This window comes from Alternaria triticimaculans (assembly GCF_023758025.1).
Source record: "Alternaria triticimaculans strain BMP 0046 chromosome Unknown scaffold_12, whole genome shotgun sequence".
Taxonomy (NCBI): Eukaryota; Fungi; Ascomycota; class Dothideomycetes; order Pleosporales; family Pleosporaceae; genus Alternaria; species Alternaria triticimaculans.
Genome location: NW_026055969.1, coordinates 693,355 through 712,793, shown reverse-complemented (window position 1 = coordinate 712,793; position 19,439 = coordinate 693,355). Strand labels below are relative to the sequence as shown.

General features: G+C 54.2%; 7 protein-coding genes across 7 annotated transcripts; 4 read left to right on the top strand and 3 right to left on the bottom strand.

Annotated features, from left to right (window-relative positions):
* Window positions 1-581: 581 nt before the first annotated feature.
* On the bottom strand, window positions 582-2,964 carry J4E78_007771 (uncharacterized protein; the record flags this gene model as incomplete). The annotated part of the gene is made up of 3 exons (XM_049368375.1): window positions 582-2,125; window positions 2,175-2,650; window positions 2,702-2,964. 3 exons carry the CDS (start codon window positions 2,962-2,964, stop codon window positions 582-584), a joined length of 2,283 nt encoding a protein of 760 aa, XP_049220029.1.
* A 1,345-nt stretch (window positions 2,965-4,309) lies between these two features.
* J4E78_007770 (uncharacterized protein) lies at window positions 4,310-5,554 on the top strand (the record flags this gene model as incomplete). The annotated part of the gene is made up of 3 exons (XM_049368374.1): window positions 4,310-4,427; window positions 4,480-4,676; window positions 4,769-5,554. 3 exons carry the CDS (start codon window positions 4,310-4,312, stop codon window positions 5,552-5,554), a joined length of 1,101 nt encoding a protein of 366 aa, XP_049220028.1.
* Window positions 5,555-5,967: 413 nt separating this feature from the next.
* Window positions 5,968-8,567, top strand: J4E78_007769 (uncharacterized protein; the record flags this gene model as incomplete). Its single annotated transcript, XM_049368373.1, has 2 exons — window positions 5,968-6,928; window positions 6,979-8,567. The coding sequence occupies 2 exons, from the start codon at window positions 5,968-5,970 to the stop codon at window positions 8,565-8,567; spliced, it is 2,550 nt and encodes an 849-aa protein (XP_049220027.1).
* A 797-nt stretch (window positions 8,568-9,364) lies between these two features.
* Window positions 9,365-11,248, top strand: J4E78_007768 (uncharacterized protein; the record flags this gene model as incomplete). Its single annotated transcript, XM_049368372.1, has 1 exon — window positions 9,365-11,248. One exon carries the CDS (start codon window positions 9,365-9,367, stop codon window positions 11,246-11,248), a length of 1,884 nt encoding a protein of 627 aa, XP_049220026.1.
* A 1,432-nt stretch (window positions 11,249-12,680) lies between these two features.
* Window positions 12,681-13,237, top strand: J4E78_007767 (uncharacterized protein; the record flags this gene model as incomplete). Its single annotated transcript, XM_049368371.1, has 2 exons — window positions 12,681-12,712; window positions 12,805-13,237. 2 exons carry the CDS (start codon window positions 12,681-12,683, stop codon window positions 13,235-13,237), a joined length of 465 nt encoding a protein of 154 aa, XP_049220025.1.
* A 410-nt stretch (window positions 13,238-13,647) lies between these two features.
* J4E78_007766 (uncharacterized protein) lies at window positions 13,648-15,537 on the bottom strand (the record flags this gene model as incomplete). The annotated part of the gene is made up of 4 exons (XM_049368370.1): window positions 13,648-13,710; window positions 13,766-14,487; window positions 14,538-14,593; window positions 14,801-15,537. The coding sequence occupies 4 exons, from the start codon at window positions 15,535-15,537 to the stop codon at window positions 13,648-13,650; spliced, it is 1,578 nt and encodes a 525-aa protein (XP_049220024.1).
* A 667-nt stretch (window positions 15,538-16,204) lies between these two features.
* J4E78_007765 (uncharacterized protein) lies at window positions 16,205-19,152 on the bottom strand (the record flags this gene model as incomplete). Its single annotated transcript, XM_049368369.1, has 8 exons — window positions 16,205-17,097; window positions 17,145-17,312; window positions 17,361-18,179; window positions 18,230-18,556; window positions 18,607-18,653; window positions 18,705-18,786; window positions 18,836-18,935; window positions 19,036-19,152. 8 exons carry the CDS (start codon window positions 19,150-19,152, stop codon window positions 16,205-16,207), a joined length of 2,553 nt encoding a protein of 850 aa, XP_049220023.1.
* Window positions 19,153-19,439: the final 287 nt, after the last annotated feature.

Genomic DNA, 19,439 nt, shown 5'->3' with positions numbered 1-19,439 from the left:
GGATTCACATTACGACGAACGCGGAAGGAGCATAGCGATGCGGTATTGGGTTGCCGTGAATTGGACTTTCCTACACCTGCGTTGAGCATAACGAGATTAATGACCTGGGTTAGAGCATGCGCTTGGGCGCGCTGGCGTTTTATGTAGCATTCTCTCTCCTCTTTCCACCTCGACAACCTCATCTTGCGTCGACAAATAAATCAATGTGTTTGTTTGCTGTACGTGCTTGTACCGATGAGCATCTTGTGTTTGACAGTGAGACCACAACCCAGAGCTAATATCAAGGTGGCAAAATCACGTCCAATTAGCATGTAAAACCGTTCTTGATGTAAATGTGCATTGTATCATAGTCTTATTCCTTCTGTGTGTTGCGACACAGCGGTACTACCTAGGTATCTCATATCTCATGGCAAAGGTTTCTTCATGTAAAAACAATGACAAGACTCAAGTCTAGTGAAGAAAACGTCAGCGAGTGTAACACAACCCAACCACCATGCTACCCACTCAGGAAAAGTAGAAGGTAGGTTACACGCGCGGAAACAGGGGAGGGAAAACGCGACCGTGACTGTATCTGATTCTTCTCACAGACGCGGCCTGTTTGCTCCACTCGATTGTGCACTCACCGACTTGTTCTTGACATCGTATCGGTCGTTGTTCATAATCTTCTCCCATCCGGCAACAAACTCCTTGACAAACTTGTCCGCGTTATCGGGTGAGGCGTATGTCTCGGCGACGGCGCGGAGCTCGGGATGCGCACCGAAGACAAGGTCGTGGCGAGTGGCGGTCCACTTCTTCTGGCCGGACTTGCGGTCAACGCCCTCGTACAGCTCCTTGCTTGCATCAGTTGCCTTCCACTCGGTGTTGTTGTCGAGGAGGTTGACGAAGAAGTCGTTGGTGAGTTGGCCAGGACGCTTGGTGAAGACGCCGTGGGATGAGCCGTCCCAGTTGGCGTTCAGCGCGCGCATACCACCGGTGAGGACAACCATCTCGGGGGCAGTAAGGCGGAGAAGATGAGCCTTGTCGACGTCGAGTTGCTCGGTGCGGACACGCTCGGTACCCTTGCCAAAGTTACGGAAACCGTCAGTGACGGGCTCAAGGTGCTCGAAAGACTGAACGTCAGTCTGCTCCTGCGAAGCGTCGGTGCGGCCGGGGGTAAAGGGAACGGATACACCGGCAGCCTTCTCGACGGCAGCGGTACCAGCCAAGACGATCAAGTCAGCCAGAGAAACCTTCTTGCTGCCACCGTTGAACTTGGATTGGATGACTTCGAGGGCCTTGAGAACCTCGGCAAGCTCCTTGGGGTTGTTGACCTCCCAATCCTTCTGGGGAGCAAGGCGGATACGGGCACCGTTGGCACCTCCACGCTTGTCGCTGCCACGGAAAGAAGCTGCTGAAGCCCAAGCAGTGCGGATGAGCTTAGCAGGCTCAATGCCAGCGTCAAGGATTTGCTTCTTCAGCGTTGAGATTTCGGACTCGCCGATGATCTCGCCCTCTGGCTGGGGAACGGGGTCCTCCCAGATGAGCACCTCTTTAGGAATCTCCGGGCCCAACCACCTGGAGCGGGGACCCATGTCACGATGAAGGAGCTTGAACCAGGCGCGAACAAAGGCGTCGTGTAGCTCCTCGGGGTGGTCCAGCCAGCGACGCGTGATCTTCTCGTAGGCAGGGTCCATGCGCATGGACAAATCGGTAGTCAACATCCTCGGCTTGTGCTTCTTGCCTTGGTCGTAGGCGTCGGGAATGATCTTGTCCTCGGTCTTAGCGACCCACTGGTTCGCGCCAGCAGGGCTCTTCTCCAACTCCCACTCGTACTTGTAGAGGTACTCGAGGTACTTGTTGCTCCACTTGGTGGGTGTGCCGGTCCAGGTAACCTCCAGACCACTCGTGATGGTGTCGGGACCGTTACCGCGGCCGTGCTTGTTCATCCACCCAAATCCTTGTGTAGAAAGATCCTCAGAGTTCGGGTCTGGGCCGGTGTTCTCGGTGGGAGCAGCCCCGTGTGTCTTTCCGAAGGAGTGGCCTCCGATGATGAGGGCGGCGGTCTCCTCGTCGTTCATGGCCATGCGGCCGAAAGTCGTGCGGATGTCGTGAGCGGCGGCAACGGGGTCGGGAACACCCTCGGGACCTGAGCGCGTTAGATTGGTAGGAGCAGAATGCCGGCTGGGTGTGCTTACCTTCTGGGTTCACGTAGATGAGACCCATGTGTGCGGCGGCCAAAGGCTTCTCGAGATCCCTCGATGTGTGGGTCTCGTCCTTGTCGACCTTGTGCTGGTCGCCGTCCATGATGCCCTGGCCCTTGACACCCTTGGCACCATCAGCGTAGCGGACGTCGCTGCCGAGCCACTCGGTCTCGCCACCCCAGTAGACGGACTCGTCCGACTGGAACGTGTCGGCGCGGCCACCGGCGAAACCAAAGGTTGGGCAGCCCATGGACTCGAGCGCGACGTTGCCAGTCAGCAGCATCAAGTCGGCCCAGGAGATCTTGTTGCCGTACTTCTGCTTGATGGGCCAAAGCAGGCGGCGGGCCTTGTCGAGGGAGACGTTGTCGGGCCATGCGTTGAGGGGAGCAAAGCGCTGCTGTCCCTCACCGCCGCCACCACGGCCGTCGGTGACGCGGTAGGTACCAGCCGAGTGCCATGCCATACGGATGCTGCGGGCATGTTAGAGGAAGTAGCTAGGGCCAATTGGGGGGTGCACGTACAAAAGACCGCCATAGTGGCCAAAGTCGGCGGGCCACCAGTCCTGCGAGTCGGTCATGAGGGCATTGAGGTCCTTCTTGAGCGCATCGTAGTCGAGCTTCTTGAACTCGTCGGCGTAGTTGAAGTCGGCGCCGAGAGGATTCTGTCTGGGGTCGTGCTGGCGGAGGATGTTGGTCCTGAGCTCGTTGGGCCACCAGTCTGCGTTCCGGGTGCCGGCGCCAGCGACGTTGGGCGTCTTCTTGACGGGACACTCGCTTTGGGACATGATGGAGTGTGGTGGAGTGTGTGGTGGAAGAGACTGTTTGAGGGAAACAAACTGCGCTCGCCGCTGCCGGGTTGCTCTGGGTGTATAAGTAGCGGGGCATTCATAAGCACGACCAATCTGGCCAGCACCTTCCTGGCTTGCCCCCCGCATCTGTTAGCTCCATCCTGCCTAGCATCACGAGAAGCTCCGCCCCACTATCGTGACTTCACCCAAGCACGCAGCCGCAATTCTCGGTGCTGCTCGTCGCGCCACGTCTCATTGGTGCACCTCGGCGCGCTCCATCAGACGCTCTCGTCAAAGGCCAGCATCTCTGTCGCCGCCACGCGCAATGGCATGACGACCTCGATCGGCATGTGGGCCCTCTAGACCCCGCTTTCGGAACCGCTACCATGACGGTAATACTCGCCTTGTCATTCGTGGACGCGAAGTCACGACGAGAAGAAGCTATGGCGGAAATCGGCGGCTTGGTGCGCTGGACGAGGCCAGACACCGACCTTGAGTAAGCCGTCGAGCAGCAACCGCATCACCGACGAGGCCATCTGATGCCACGCCATACTAGATCGCGTAATGCATGGAATCTGCTAGACGCGCCAACTCGTCTGATCGACCGGGTATGCTATCATCCATGGGCCTGACAGCAAATAGAACTATGTGGAATTCTAATCTGCTAACGACCTTCGATCCCGAAACATCGTCTAGCAGCACATGGTTTGATGCGTCCATCTCTTGCCACTTGAGAACGTCGGATTTGCAACTCCTCGTGTCATTGGCGTGGAAAAGGCTGCATCGCGACAATACATATTGACTTGCGTGCCAAACAACTCAGTTGTTGCAAGCTTGCCCGAAGTCGAGTCTGAGGTCGATGTACATGGGTCTCACGCCACCTTAACTTGCCTGACAACCCCACGTACATCACCCCGCACCACACGCGCCTCATGTATGGGGAAGGCCAAGCGCCTACACGTACACGGCTCCGACAACCGCCCACTTCGCTCCTTCAACGCGGAAACCCCCGCCTTCCCTCATGTGAGAGACGATTCGAGCCTACTGAGTCGCGTTGATGATGATCCATATTTTACTGGACAGATGGGCATAGGTTCAAGACCGAGGTTGTCTAGCTAGCATTTCATTGGCTTGTGCGGAATCGCGAGGTGAATTGCTACTCCGTCATTGGAGAAGCTTGCGGCGCGGACAGTCTGTGCGATTTCATGAAATGAGGGGTAGGATGATGTTGAGGGGTTCATGTATAGACCATTCTCTAGTCGTTGGGCTGTCACCGTTTTGATCTGTTCACCTTCATACTAATCGACTTTGTACCAACCTCCTCAACTACCAATCTCTCAACATGACAGAAGAAAAAATCCAAACCTTTGACATACCGAAAACATGCAAAGCTGGCGTCGTGGTCAACGAGGGTCCAGATTTCCACGTTGAGGTGCAGGATGTTCCAGTCCCAGAATGTGGTATGTGTCGAGCACTGTTCAGAGAATCGACGGGTGTTGACAACGCTCCCAGGGCCGACGGACGTACTCATCAAGCTCAATGCGACCGGTATCTGCCACAGCGATCTTCACTTCATGCTCAACGACTGGGCTCTCCCCAAGATGTCAGATTTAGGAGTCCGATGCGCGGGCCACGAAGGCAGCGGTGTCATCGTCAAAGTCGGAGACCATGTCAAGAACTTGAAGCCGGGAATGCGAGCTGGATATAAGGTGAGCAGGCCGAACATCATGTCCCCATGCATCGAGGAGGAAGTGATGCGAAGGGAGAGCCTTTCCAGAAGAACATACGCTGACGTTTCCAGCCAATCCAAGACACTTGCGGCACATGCGAGCTTTGTCGCAACGGCAGCGAATGCTACTGTGCAAAGGCAGTCTTGACTGGACTGATGATCGACGGCTCGTACAAGCAGTACATCGTTTCGCCCGAACGTTACACAACCCTCGTCCCAGATGGTGTAAACGACTACATAGCTGGTCCTATCATGTGCTCTGCTTCGACAATCTACACATCAATCAAGGAGTCACAGCTACGGCCCGGAGACTGGGCCGTGTTCCCTGGTGCAGGCGGTGGCGTCGGTCTACAAGGCGTGCAGCTCGCGAAAGCTATGGGTCTGCGCGCCATAGCCATTGATACTGGCGATGATAAGCAAAAGCTCTGTATGGAAACTGGAGGCGCAGAGCACTTTATCGATTTCAAGAAGACCGACAACGTAGGCGAGGAAGTGGTCAGGTTGTGTGACGGCATCGGTGCCCATGGCGTCTTCGTTACCGCCGTGCAGACCTACCCGTCCTCGATATCCTATCTGGGCAACCGTGTAGGCGGAAAGGTCATGTGCATTGGGTTGCCGCCGGCTGGTACTCAGCACATCGACGTGGACCCGAACCAGATGTGCTTCAGGAAACAGAGTGTACAAGGTACACTCGTGAGCAGCATGGCGGACGTCGATAAGACGCTCGATTTTGCGAAGCGAGGACTGTTGAAGCCCATCTACACTGTGTATCCGCTGAGCAAGTTCAACGAAGCGGTGCAGAAGCTGAAGCGGGGAGAGATTGCTGGCCGGGCAGTTGTCGATTTCAACCAGGAGTAGAGGGAATGCAAAGTTCACCTGTAAATAAAATGATACACGCAAAGTTGCTGCATTTCTACGACGACATGATGTGGGGAATGTGGCCAGGTGGTGATGCCTGGGCTCGTTTGGCATGTGATTGAATGGCCTTGGCATGTGTGCGATCAAGCGCCAGCCACGCCTCACCAAATACCGCAATGGGACGGCATCCCTCCACTGCACGTAATGGTTGCTTGAGCAATGCGCCCCAGCCTACACAAGAGCATATGTCGAGGGCATGTCCAGCTCGTCGTCAAATCCGTCGTCCCATGGACAGGCTGAAGCATCGTCGAGGCGCACATTCAACGGGAAGCAGCCGGTCGTGGAGGACGACGACAGCGATGAAGAGGCGCTGCTGGCGGACGATCCACTAGAACGCGACCTACCTGAGCAGTATGCGCAAACAGCGCCCTTGGTATACCTCCATACTAACGCGCATCTCCAGGCTGTCTTTCAAGCGCAGGCCCAAGCCGTCTGCATCCTCCTTCGGCTTCTCGCGATACCTCGCCTCACCCCTCGGATCAGCTAGCAACCGCGCTTCGCCCCAGCCACCATCGCACCGCCCGAACGGCTCCACCGAGCTTATACTCAACTATCTCGACACGCCTGGCAACGCAGGCGAACACCTCCAAGACACCAAAGATGCAAACGGCCTGGACTGGTATGTCGAAGGGCCCGGGCGACGAGTCGGCTACGACGACCTTACAGCAATCGACTGGATCTTCGAATACGCCAAAGAACGACAGAGGCTGCGCTATCTCTACACCGGCGCCAGCGGCGTACTTGGCCACCTCAAGCAGTTGGCAGACGCAAGCCAGGTCTGGATCATCCTGGTCGCTGCTGGTATACTGAGCGGCGGCATCGCAGCCTTCATCGATGTGGCTAGTGACTGGCTTGCGGACCTCAAGACGGGATACTGCCACAATGTTGATGGAGACGGTCGCTTCTACCTGAACAAGAGCTTCTGCTGTTGGGGGATCGAGGAAGAGCAGGCCTGTCATGACTGGAACTCCTGGGGCGCTGCCATGGGTATTGGGAGTGTGGGAGGGCGCTATGTTGTCGAGTACGTCTTCTTCGTGCTCTTCTCTGTGCTCTTTGCAGCATGCGCCAGTCTTCTGGTGCGCGAGTTCTCGCCGTACGCGAAGCATAGTGGCATACCCGAGATCAAGACGGTCCTGGGCGGCTTCGTTATCCGACACTTTCTGGGCGGATGGACACTGGTCACAAAAACGGTTGGCTTGTGCCTCGCAGTCGCGTCAGGCTTGTGGCTAGGCAAGGAGGGTCCGCTGGTACACGTCGCATGCTGCTCTGCAAACCTTTTCATGAAACTCTTTGGTAATGTGAACGGCAATGAAGGTCAGCGTGGTTCCCCATTCTCTGGTCTCCAAGTACTGACAGGAGAATAGCACGGAAACGAGAAGTGTTCTCCGCAGCGGCTGCAGCGGGTATCTCGGTCGCTTTCGGTGCGCCCATTGGGGGCGTGTTATTCAGTCTTGAGCAACTCTCATATTACTTCCCGGATAAAACCATGTGGAGCAGCTTTGTCTGCGCCATGGTCGCTGCTGTCACCCTGCAGGCTTGCAATCCATTCCACACCGGAAAACTCGTGTTGTACCAAGTCACGTATCATAGCGGATGGCATGACTTCGAGTTGGTCCCTTTCGCATTCCTTGGAATCTTGGGCGGGCTCTTTGGGGGCTTCTTCATCAAGCTCAACATGGGCGTTGCTGAGTGGCGCAAGAACCGACAGTATCTCAAAGGTCCCGTGACAGAGGTTGTCATCGTATCTTTCGTCACAGCACTCATCAACTTCCCCATCAAATTCATGCGCGCTCAAGCGTCCGAACTCGTACACATCTTATTTGCCGAATGCGCCGACCTCGCCGAGGATACGCTGGGCCTATGTAAATCTGGCAAAGCAAACACAGGAGTCATTGCACTCTTACTCATCTCCTCAGGACTGGGCATAATACTTTCGGGCTTCACTTTCGGCCTGCAGATACCTGCTGGAATTATCCTCCCTTCTATGGCCATCGGAGGACTCTTTGGCCGTGCTGTGGGACTTTCTGTCGAAGTTGTTCAGGCGGCCTGGCCAACGCTTTTCGTTTTCAAATCGTGCGAACCAGACGTACCCTGTGTAACCCCAGGCACGTACGCTATCGTCGGTGCCGCATCCGCACTTGCCGGAACGACACGTATGACAGTTTCAATTGTAGTCATCATGTTCGAACTTACCGGAGCGCTCACCTATGTCCTGCCTATCATGATTGCGGTCATGATAAGTAAATGGATTGGCGACGCAATCTCCCCACGTGGTATCTATGAGTCCTGGATACACTTCAAAGGCTATCCTTTTCTTGACAACCGCGAAGACAACGGTTCCAGCATCCCAGATGTTGGCGCAGGTTATGTAATGACGCGCATCGAAGACTTGACTGCGATTACTGCGACTGGCCATACTATCGGATCGCTGCGCCAGCTTCTATCTCAACACAGATTTCGTGGCTTTCCTATCATAGACAATAGCCGCGATGCACTTCTCCTCGGTTACATCTCCAGGACCGAATTGCAGTACGCACTCCAACTTGCCTTGACGCCTCCCCGTACCTTGGCCGCCGAAACAGAAGCGTACTTTTCTCACCAACCGCTCTCTGATCCTGCAACATCACTGGACCTTCGGCCTTGGATGGATCAAACACCCATCACACTCAACGCTAGAGCCAGCTTTCAGCTTACAGTGTCCATGTTCCAAAAGCTTGGGCTACGCTATGTTTTGTTTACGGACCGAGGTATGCTGAAAGGCTTGCTTACCAAAAAAGACGTGTGGTACGTAATGAACGGTGTTGACGAAGAGCGCGAAGAAGGTGGTGCAGGGGTGGGGGGGAGAGGAGGTCTTAGGCAGGAGAGTGATGATGACGAAGAGAGCGAAGAAAGAGGGTTACTCGGTACGCCAGAAGAGGAACACGACGACTTCATTGGCGCGCACGATAGATAGCTGAGTGTAGAAGCTGTAGCACCATGTTCCACACGCGCACATGGACGGTGTAGTTCCTGTCAGAACAAAGTCTAAACTCTAATTGTGTGACGAGTTGCGGGTGATGCAACGGCACTCCAAAGCCCCGGCGAATGGCAAGGATGGCGTCCGATCGCTGTGGTGGCAAGTTAGCCGTTGATCGAGGGTGTGGGGATGGATGTGCGCTGGAACATCAGAAATAGCAATCCCGTCTTCTGTTCCTGCAGACCGCTACAGGGTCGCAATTTCGGCTTTCGCGACGTTTACAGATGGTCACGAGGTCTACATGCACCGACAGCGAAGGGCTACATGTCCACCGCTCCAATACGCGCCAAGATCCTACGCAGCCAATCGCACCTGCTTGTCATCTAGCGTTGTGTATCCAGCCAGTGATGGGCCTAGCGCGGTGGCTATACCGCGGCTTCCTTGCGCCTGCATCGACCCGCCCTTAACAGCCGGCCGCGCCCATTCTGACTTCAGAGCCTTTCACTCCTTCGGCCTTTGACGTGTCCCCTCGTTTGTCAGACGTCTTTGAGCTCCCCAACAAAAGCAACACAATCTGGAATCGAGCTTCAAAGATCTACGCCCGTCATGCAACCCTCATTAGCGTAACGCAGGAGCACGCAGCGGCTATGACTGAAACTTGGCATACGTCGCGGACAGGACATCGACGACGATTACCGCGTTGAACAGATCCCACGACTTCCCCGCCATTACGACACTGCCTATACTTTTTCTTTCACTTTCTTGCAGAGCCGTATACAGACTAGGGCGACGACATGGCGGCGACCGAAGTCGAGAGGAAGAGCAGGAAGAAGTCCTCGCACTCTTCGTCCAAGACTGCGAAGCCGCGCTCCTCTTCTAGGAAACCACGCGTTTCGGCTTCAGTGGCAGACATGTACTTGCAAGATTACGCGCCTCCGGTCCAGGCGACCTCTCCTCAGCGTGCAGCAGCAACGAGGCCTCCCCCGACCCTCTATGGCTATGCCGCGAGTCCGCCTCAGCACTCCATTTATCGCCAGATGCCTGGGTCCTTTCCAGAAGACAGTTACCGATATGGCTCTCCGCCACCGCAGCCTGTTCAGCCATACGCTAGTCAATCAACGATCCGCTTTGCTTCTCCGCCACCCCAAGAACCCCGCGGTCAAGGCCCTTTCGAACAACAATGGAATAGTCTCGACCGAATGGCCGCCAAATCCTACCTGAATCTTCGCGATACGGCTGGAAAGAGTGTCACGAAACTGACGACCAACTGCATTGAGCGGCCCACCGCAGCTGTCGCTACAAAGAGCATGCAAACGTTGTGTCGCGGAGCTGCGCTATACGATATGATTAGTTCGAAGTTCGACGCAGTCATCACCAGCATTGATGACGATCACTTCAGCGGCAAAGAACAAGACCTCATGATGGAGTTCAGCGAGCAGCAGCAAGAAGAGGCTCAGAGAACGAGCCCTCCTCTTGGTGAACCAAGACGCCGACGCCAACACGAAGTGCAATCCCACTCTAGTAGCGATAAAGGGTCGAATCATTTCTCCAAAGTGTGGCTATACTCCAACTCCCGATTACCACCACATCTGCCGCCTTTCAAGGTATATCTACCAACGTATCCTCTACTTTGCTTGGCCGCAACCTACTCGGAGAAGGCGTACACGCCGCCAGGCACGAAGAAGAATCCCGAAATGGAGACTTTCATTCCTGCTGATTGGCGTAGCGGCACAAAAGCCATGGTACTCAAGTCCATCCCTGTGGAAGAACTGAATACTATCGTCTTCGCTATTCGCGGAAGCCAGACCTTTATGGACTGGGCTGTCAACTACAACTCGGCACCCCACAGCCCGGAGAAGTTTCTTGACGACCCGTCAAACCTGTGCCACGCTGGCTTTCTCTACGTGGCCAAGAAGATGATCAAGCCCGTGGCAGAACGGTTGAAGGTCTTGCTCCAAGAAAACCCCGCGCGTTCAAACTGCAGTCTACTCATCACCGGACACTCCGCGGGCGGAGCAGTCGCGGCACTGCTTTACGGACACATGATGAGCACAAAGATCAATTCTGAGCTTAATTACCTGACCAGCTTCTTCAAGCGCGTGCACTGTGTCACGTTCGGTGCGCCACCAGTCAGTCTGCATCCTTTGAAGAAGCCTGATGACAAGCGACATCGTAAAAGTCTCTTCTATGCCTTCATCAACGAAGGCGACCCGATACCGCGAGCGGACAAGAGCGTGCTGAAAAGCTTGCTGAAGCTCTATGCCAGTCCAGCACCTGTCGCGGCTTCTAACCTTGCTTCGACTGTTGCATCGATGTCTAAACCCAGCCTTCTAGACCCTTCGCGGTCTTCCCCACCGAAAGCGAAATCGAAGTATGGTTTTGCCCCGCGCCTTAGCAGGCCCTCCAAGTCTTCACTACAAACGAACACTACAAACTCGACTTCTTCTTCCTTGCCTGCATGGCCAATACCGCAGTGTACATTGTCACCTGCGGGGCGATTGGTAGTGTTGAGACAACGAGTCGGAAGCAGAAGTGAGGAAGATATCGAGGCAGTAACGGTGGACGACGAGATGTTGAGGAAGGTTGTATACGGTGATTTGCTGAAACACCAGATGACCGTCTACAAAAAAAGGATTGATAGCGTGGCTGTTAGGGCTGTCACCGCGAATGGGTGCTGAATGGCCGAAATGGCTGTACACGAAATTGATGACCGCACACAGAAATGAATGAGCGATGAATCTATATACCCAGTTTCTTGATCTGCTGTCCTTATACTGCCTGTTTTCACGTCTTCCAAGCACATGCGCCCCAGATTTGGGGTCATGCTATTGTGAATTTCCCAGGCCCAAGAGAGAAGGTGTTTGGAGATAAGCAGATGGGTTCATTTGCATGATGATTGGTACAGTCTTTATACACCAAAACTCTGGTTCACACAAGTCTCATCTGCAGAGTTGCATGACGACCACTGGACTGTACACGACGATTAAGACGGACGCTAGAGTGCATGTTGATGATTCGAAATACACCAGCCCGTTCGCGTCTCGATGGCCTCTGCACTACATACAGAGGGCAATTCGGTATTTGAAAACTTTCTTTAGGCTCAGTGAGAGATGTCCGCCTACGGCTCGGCATTATAGACTAGCCGAACGCCAAACATACATACATAAGATACCTTGCTTCTTCATTATGTGTGTCAATGTGTGTAGTTCAGCGCTCAAGTATCTAACATGGTGTCATATATACATACTTCGTGAAGCAAAGATCTAAACGTTCTAGCGACGTGCATACACTAGGTTGCGGAGGAGAATGCGTGGGCAACATAATCTACCACCATGATTTAACGGAGCAAGCCCAGACTAGGTACTAGCAAGCCAGGTATCCCTTGCACGATCTCCCTTTGACGATTGCAATCAATGTAAAGTCGCCATTCCGGGGCGGGATGACGGAAGGGAGCACTTTGTAGTTTAGTAATCTCCACCCCACGATATATATCCGCCAGCTCCCCAGTGTATCAATCAATGGTATTCTACCAATGTCAAGTTCTCTACAAGCCCAATTTCTGACGTCCACAAGTCCTCGTATACCCACATGCGGCCGGTGGGCAACAACTCATGCGCATGGCGAGGATCAGTTGACGAGGTCAGGCGTGCTGATGAACTACACATGCTCACCCGCCAAATCAGCCTTCACCTTCTACCTCACCCAGGCAGCGCATCCGTGCATGTTCGTCCATGGCTGATCACATCCTTCTTCCCGCTCTCTAACCACGACTGTACCCTCGACAAGATATCAGCGGTACGACTCAGCAATGCAGGCAGCCATGTTGTCGCATACTGGTAGCACCTGCGGGACGCCGTCGGCGAGAAATTGCGCCGATTGCGGATTATCTTCCGCTGAAACTCGTCCGCGTCGCAAACAACTGGAGACACATTGCGTCTGCCCAAGTCAAGAGAACACAGTATCACGCTAGACAACATACAGGAAGACGTCGACAAAAGTATAAAACATAGGCGGACGGCGCTTCTACGGAATATCTTCCACGCATCTCGCAACTGAAGACGACACAACAACACGACTTCCCTCGGCTCGATTACTACATCAACAATCAAAATGGCGATTATCCAGATTCCCAGCGAGTACGGGTACGTTCAAATGCAACGGCAGAAACCTCAATGCATTCCCTTCCACGACCCCTCACCAAAGCCCACCCACAAACTAATCCACACACACACAGTCTCGTCCTCGCCGCCTGCGTCTCCACCTTCTTCGTCGGCGCCTGGCACGGCGGCCGCGTCGGCGGCTTCCGCAAAGCAGCCAAGATCCCCTACCCCTACGAATACGCCTCGTACGAACAAGTGCAAACCGCGTCGCCGCAATCCAAAGCCGCAATGCTCTCCTTCAACTCGGCGCAGCGCGCGCACCAGAACTTCAACGAGAACCACGTCACCGCCCTCGGCGCCATGCTCATCAGCGGACTGAGATATCCTGTTGCGGCGGCGGTATTGGGCGCGGTGTGGAGTGTGAATCGCGTGGTTTACGCGGTGGGTTACACCAGGAGTGGCGAGGATGGTGGCAAGGGGAGGTACTATGGCGCGCTGTGGATGATTGCGCACTATGCCATGGTGCTTATGAGCGGCAAGGCGGCTTACGATCTTGTCATGGCTTGAGTGGGCTGGGTATGTGGGTACACGTAGGTTGCATGGAAGACGGGGCAGAACGCTGGATTGGAGATGTACTGGAATGTACTTGAGGATGTTGGAAAACATGTCTTGGTACTTCACGGACAGGCGCCATCTGCACCTCGTCAGATGTTGACTTGGTGTGATCTGCGATGAGAATAATCCGCTTAATACGAAGATGGCATGTGTCCCGTTCCTATCTCTACGGCTTCGAACTCTCTTGTATTACGGAAATCTCCGACGTTCCGTATCAATCCACTGCTTCAGGGTCTAGCAGAACACGAGCTAGGCCTGACTTGGTTTCGTTTCTACAATGTAAACTTTTATACGTGTAGTTCACACACCATGCCGTACTGCAGCAATCGATATACCTCAAAGCTCCTATTTAGAGGTGGTCTTTACACCTCCGTCTTTCCAGTGAGCCCTGACTTCTCCAATGCGAGTATAGTACCATGTATATCCTAGACCTGGTTAGCCGCTTTGATAGTTGTATGTCAACTGACGGAAAAAACTCACCGGAAACGCGGCAATCAGACAGAGAATGTTGCCACAAAGGAAGATGCAGACAGACACAGCAATCTGAACAAGAATCAGTCTGGCGTGCTTCCACAGCTCATCCGCCGGCACACGGGAGTGTAGGACGATCACGGCAATGGGCGCTGCAAGCACCTTCTGCATCGTCCGTCGGCAAGTGTCTTGGAGGGTCAGGAAGCCGTTGCTGTGGTTGCTGTTCTGAGATGGGCGGGTCGGCAGTTCTGCGTGCAATTGAAGACCTCGGATCAAGCAAAACAGACCAAGGGCAACCGTAACGTTCAGGACATTGTGATAGCGTGTTGCAGCCGGGCACTCGAGCCCCCTCTGCGCTAAACGGTCGCATTGCTTGCGAAGACGGCGGTCGGTGGCGAAAGTAGATGCTATGAGGCGCGCAATCTGGACAACGAGGAGAGTGAGAACTGCCTGTACGCCGAGAAAGAGGATAGCATGCAGGATTGCCTTGGCATAAACGATCGAGCGGGGACCACGGTTGGTGCGTGCCAACAAGGATACTGGTCCTGAATTCGGCGGTGAGATCCCGACGGTATCGTCGACGAGAACGTAGCTATGCGTCTGACGGGTGCGACGGGATAGCCAGATGCGGGCGATCTCAAAAGTGATGGAGAAGATGGCGACGAGGAGCAGAGTAACGAGTGCGATGTTGGCTGTCGTCGAGAAATTCATGGCTAGGTAGAGAGGGAGATCTGGGGTTCAGAGTCAGTGTGTGTTGTGCCAGTCGCTTTGGATAACGTACTTCCCCGCCATAGCTCTTGCCATACGGACTGCATGGGTGGATCTTGCTTTGACATGCTGGTTGCGGGTAGAGTTTGATCCGGGGAACAGGAGAGATTGATGGGTGGAAGGGCCTAAGGCGAACAATCGATTGCTATGACGTGGCAGGGTGGAGGTGAGAGCGCCTCCTCCGTCGCGCCTTCCTCACGTTGGGCACGACCATGAAATGTGAATCATTCCGTTGAATCATATTTGTTTGCTGCTCTTTCACTCTAATTGACTCACTCCCGCTCGTACATGCAGAACTCAAATTCGACACCCTGCTCCTCAATCCCACCCTCTTGGATCTCCTCTCCAGTGAATGCCTGCACTTCCTCTCTGCTCGCGTTCCTCCAAATTGTCGTCTCTCCCAGATTGACAGGGAAAAATGTGTCGCACTCGAATTCTTTCTTTATCTTTGTGAGGAGAACTCGTTTTGTCTGCGGAAGTTGAAGCGCCGTTTCGTATATAGTTGCTCCGCCAATAACAAAGATCTTATCCAGCTCTATCGCTGAGCCTTGGAGTCTGCTATCATCCTGCTTCTCGAGCTGTGCTATCGCATCCAACACACTGGAGCAGACCATTGGTCCTTCGACCTCCGTATTCTTGTCTAATTCACTCTTGAACTCTTCTGGCTTCGACGTAACGACGATGTTTAGGCGATCTTTCAGAGGCCGAAACTTGGGGGGTATGCTCTCCCACGTCTTGCGACCCATGAGCACAGCGTTTACTTTCTTGATGCTCGCCGTGGACGCTGAAGGCGATGTACGCTTCGTTACTCGCGCAAAGAACCCCATCTCTTTTTTAAGCTGCGGCCATGGCAAGCCTCCACCGTTTCCAATTCCGAGACTCGGTGTGGCTGCAAGAATGAGAGTCAGAGTTGGTGTTTTAGGTGGCATTTCGGAGACGTTGATGTTGTGCGTAGCTGAGTTTTCCATCGATGTCGTGTTGTTCGGCTTGGTAGAAGAGCGTTGGTCCGGCATCGCACGACGTGTCTGGGTATTGGAAAAGCTTCGGGCACTGAGAGCTTGATCGTGAAGCCGAAATGCAAGCTGTATGAAGGTTAGACGTGGGATGTTGCATTAGTTGCACGCGGGCTTGCGAGCGGCGCTAGCGGAAACAACAGAACGTGATCCAGCCGCAGAGGTACGGACGTTTGCATGTGTCACGCCATGCTATTTTATGCTTGTGACACGTTTGCGCAATGTTGAGAAAATCCCATCCCTTCACGTTCAGCACGGATGATTGATGACTTGCATACGAGTTGACATTCCCGCACGAAAACGAGTTATAATACACAGGCCGGATACCTTCGATCATGCACAAGAAAATCCAACACCTGAAAGCACGCTGACAATACGACACGCTGCGCTGCATCATTCCATCGTGGCCGTTCCAAACCCCCACGCCGGAATGGTCAAGACATTGAACGCCTAATAATTACACCTTCGCAATGCCGCTACCAGATCGGAACCATTTGCATGAAGAAGCAAAACCTCGTGCAACCCCTTTCATGCAACGTCGTTCTTGTTTATCGAGTTTCCAATGGGTATCTTTTGGGTTATTTTAAGGCTTGCTGTAGAGCAAAAATCCAGACTTCCTCCACATACTCGAATACTGGTTACTCTATCGCGGAGGAGGCATGCCATACTATCCGCTTTCGCCACCTTCACCACTGCTCTTGAGTGGTATCGATAACGATATCTTCTTTGGCGTGCCACCATCTTTGCCAGAGTTGACATTGGGTGACTTCCGACGCAAACTCCGCAAACTTCCAGAACTGGCGTTACTAGATGTGGAAGCGCGTCGCTTTGGCCCAGCAGAGGTGGATATGCTTGCGAGGAGTTCGTCCTCTTCATCCTCCTCTCTACGGCGCTTCTCCGATATCCGTTCTGGTGGTGATCCTGCGGAGGTCGAGTTGGGGGATGTACTTCCTTCTGGCAACTGGGTTGTCGACATTTTGTGAGCGGAGGCGGGCATATCGGTGGCGAGGTCGTCCATATCGGCATCGTCGGCATCATCATCTGGATAGTTGACGAGGGGTCGCACTGGCGATGCGCCATTCATGGCCAACTTTCCGGCCCCAGACAAATGATCATCCTCATCGTCTGATGTGTTGAAATATGCCTCCTCATCTGGGTCTGCATCTTTCAGGCCTTGGCCCCACTTGCCACCATTGACAGCCGCGGCATGTCGTGCAGGTGTGTCGCTATCCACACTCGTAAAGGAATTGTCCATCTCTTGGGTCGTTACCGGCTCATGGTTCTGATCATACTTGAGTATCAGGTTTTGGAACGTATCCACGTACGTAATCTCCTGTAATCTTTCTCTATATGTCTCGACAAGATGCTGAACAATCATCTTGATGTTCTCGCGCCTGATGAATTCAAACAACTCCAAGCACGCCGAGTTGAGGAGATTATCGCGCGGCATGGTCTCGTATAGTATCTTCAAGATCGGTTCAAACAGCTCGTGCTGGATGATCTGGCGGTTGTGCGTCTCATCGTGAAAGCCGAGAACAGTGCGGAAGTACTTGAGAGCGGCTGGGACCCGTTAGTGGAAGCCATCATATCGACGTAGGGGGACTCACTAAGCTTCAGATGCTTCTCTGGGCAACCCATGAGCTGGGCAACCCGCACTGCCAGACCTTCTGAAAGAATGAAGTATTTGCTACGGAAGGAATGTTGACGGATGAAGAAGCACAGAACCTCGACTAAATGGGCGTAAAGCGATACTTCTTGCATGGATAAGTCATCCACTGCAGCATGTTAGTTTGAATCACAAGGGGACGAACAATCACACTTACTCGACTCTCGGCCCTCAAGATCCTTGAGAGGCTGGAACAACTTCCTCGCAGACTCGTCATAGAAGTTCTGTATGAAGGAGTCTGTTTGGGGTATAGATGGCAGTTGCCCCCTCATTTTGGCCAGGAAGTCGCTGTTCGTCCGCCCGAGGGCTTCTATGGAAGCTGAGTTGGCATTGGGGTCAAGGAGGATCTTGATCGCATCAGCCATCTGCGCTTTGACCCCAAGGTCTACCTCAATGAGAAGTAACTCGATCAAGGTATCGGTGAGCGGTTTTGACTTTTCCTGAATGGCCTTGAAGATGTAACTTCGCACCATCAAGGCATCATGATCGATCAGAGACACCAGTATGTCAGTTCCTGCTACGCGAACTGAAGCGTCCTGGTGCTTGAGCGCAAACTGTATCACTTCCAGCAAGCCACTGCTGATGAAGTTCTGATATAGCTGTGCCCTAACGTTGGCTTGCAAGCTCTTCGCAATTGCGCAGCATTGCTGGATGAACAAGACGGCGTCCTTCTTCCTCGACAAGTTCTGCTCTTTGGGGGAGAAAATGCTGAAAAGCTCTTTCAAGAATGGGCCGTTCGCTTGGAGATGCTGGACGATGTCGACCTGGTGAAAGAAGATGAGGGAATTCAGAACGCTGAAAGTAGGATCGTCGAGGATGCGCGCAAGAACCACGTCTTTGAGGTATTGGAGTCGGTACGTGTAATGTATCTTCCGTTTGATGTTTTCGTCTTCTATCCGTACGACTTCCTTGAACTTGGATTCATCGGCGAGATATTGTCGATGGTTGGCTTTGTGTAGAGGAAAATCCGGGTCGTCTGCGCAGTGTCAGCAAGCCATGTGCGAGGTCGCGGGGGCCGAAACTCACATTCCAGAGCCCCAACGACACCCAGAACCACCGGGTCTGTTACGACGTATTCAATGATGGCGGTGTCGTTGAGCAAGATAAGCATCTTTACGATGCTGCACAGTCGGTGGAGGTCTGACACGCTTTCGAGGTCTTCGGCCATGTCCACCAAGGGGATGAGTTTTGGTATGTAATCTTGGGCGAGTATGAACTTGGCCAAGGCTTCGCGGCCGCCGGGCGTCGAATTTGCAGCGCGCATGTGGTTCTCGATTTCGTGGAGGTTGCCGAGGTCGGGACTGGGAAGTAGGATGGGACTGATGTGATCGATGTCGTCTGAAAGACCATCGTCTGTGTCAGCATTAGCTTGCTGGAAGCTGGGGACGATTCATGTCACGTACCCTGAGCGAGGGCTTGCAGCCGCGATTGAACTTCATTGACAAAGTCCCTGTTCTGCGTCAGCATACGACGTGGACTCGGAAAGGCACACGCGGCTCACCATATGCTAGCGCAGCCCTCGGGCTCCTGGAAGCTGAGGGCCATGTCGGTGCCATTTTGCTCGGTCCATACAATGAGCGTGTCTGCACATGTTTAGCTGCTGCGATGCCATGGGCGCGGACAGGCGCATACCCTGCTGTTTCTGGTAGCCGTCGTCTTTGGAGATGCGCGTCTCGAGGAGTTGTCGCGACTGGTCGTCCTCGGAGAGGACCACAATCCTCGCTTCCTCCTGCTGCGGTCGCACAAGTTAGCCTGGAACGCCTGTTGGGCCAGATACCGCGACAAGTGCGCCAACTGTGAGGGTGGCTCGCGGGTCATGTGGGGGAACGTACGCTGGCGACGACGCCCTTGCAGAAGCCGGTGCCTCTGTCGAACCAGTCGTTGTTCTTGAGTTCGTAGACCTTGACGCGCTTTCGTTCGCTCGCAGGCGGCGGAGCGACGTTTGCCATAACCGGCGGCGGCGTGTCGACACTCTCCGGCTAGGGCGTGTACCCTCCGGAGGCAGGCGGGCGGTCGCGATCGTTTGCGCAGTGTGCAGCGGACAATTGGCGGTGGATGGGGCGGAGGTCGGGGGTGGGCGATTGGGGCGGCTGCGTGTTGTGCTGGCGGATGACGATTAGGAGGCGCGGCGGCGCTTGCGGGCTATCGCAGAGCTCGGGAACGCGACAAGAAGGGCGTGGATGGGGCAGGCCCGGCGCGCGCAGCAGTCGATGGTACAACGCGATGGCGCGGTGAC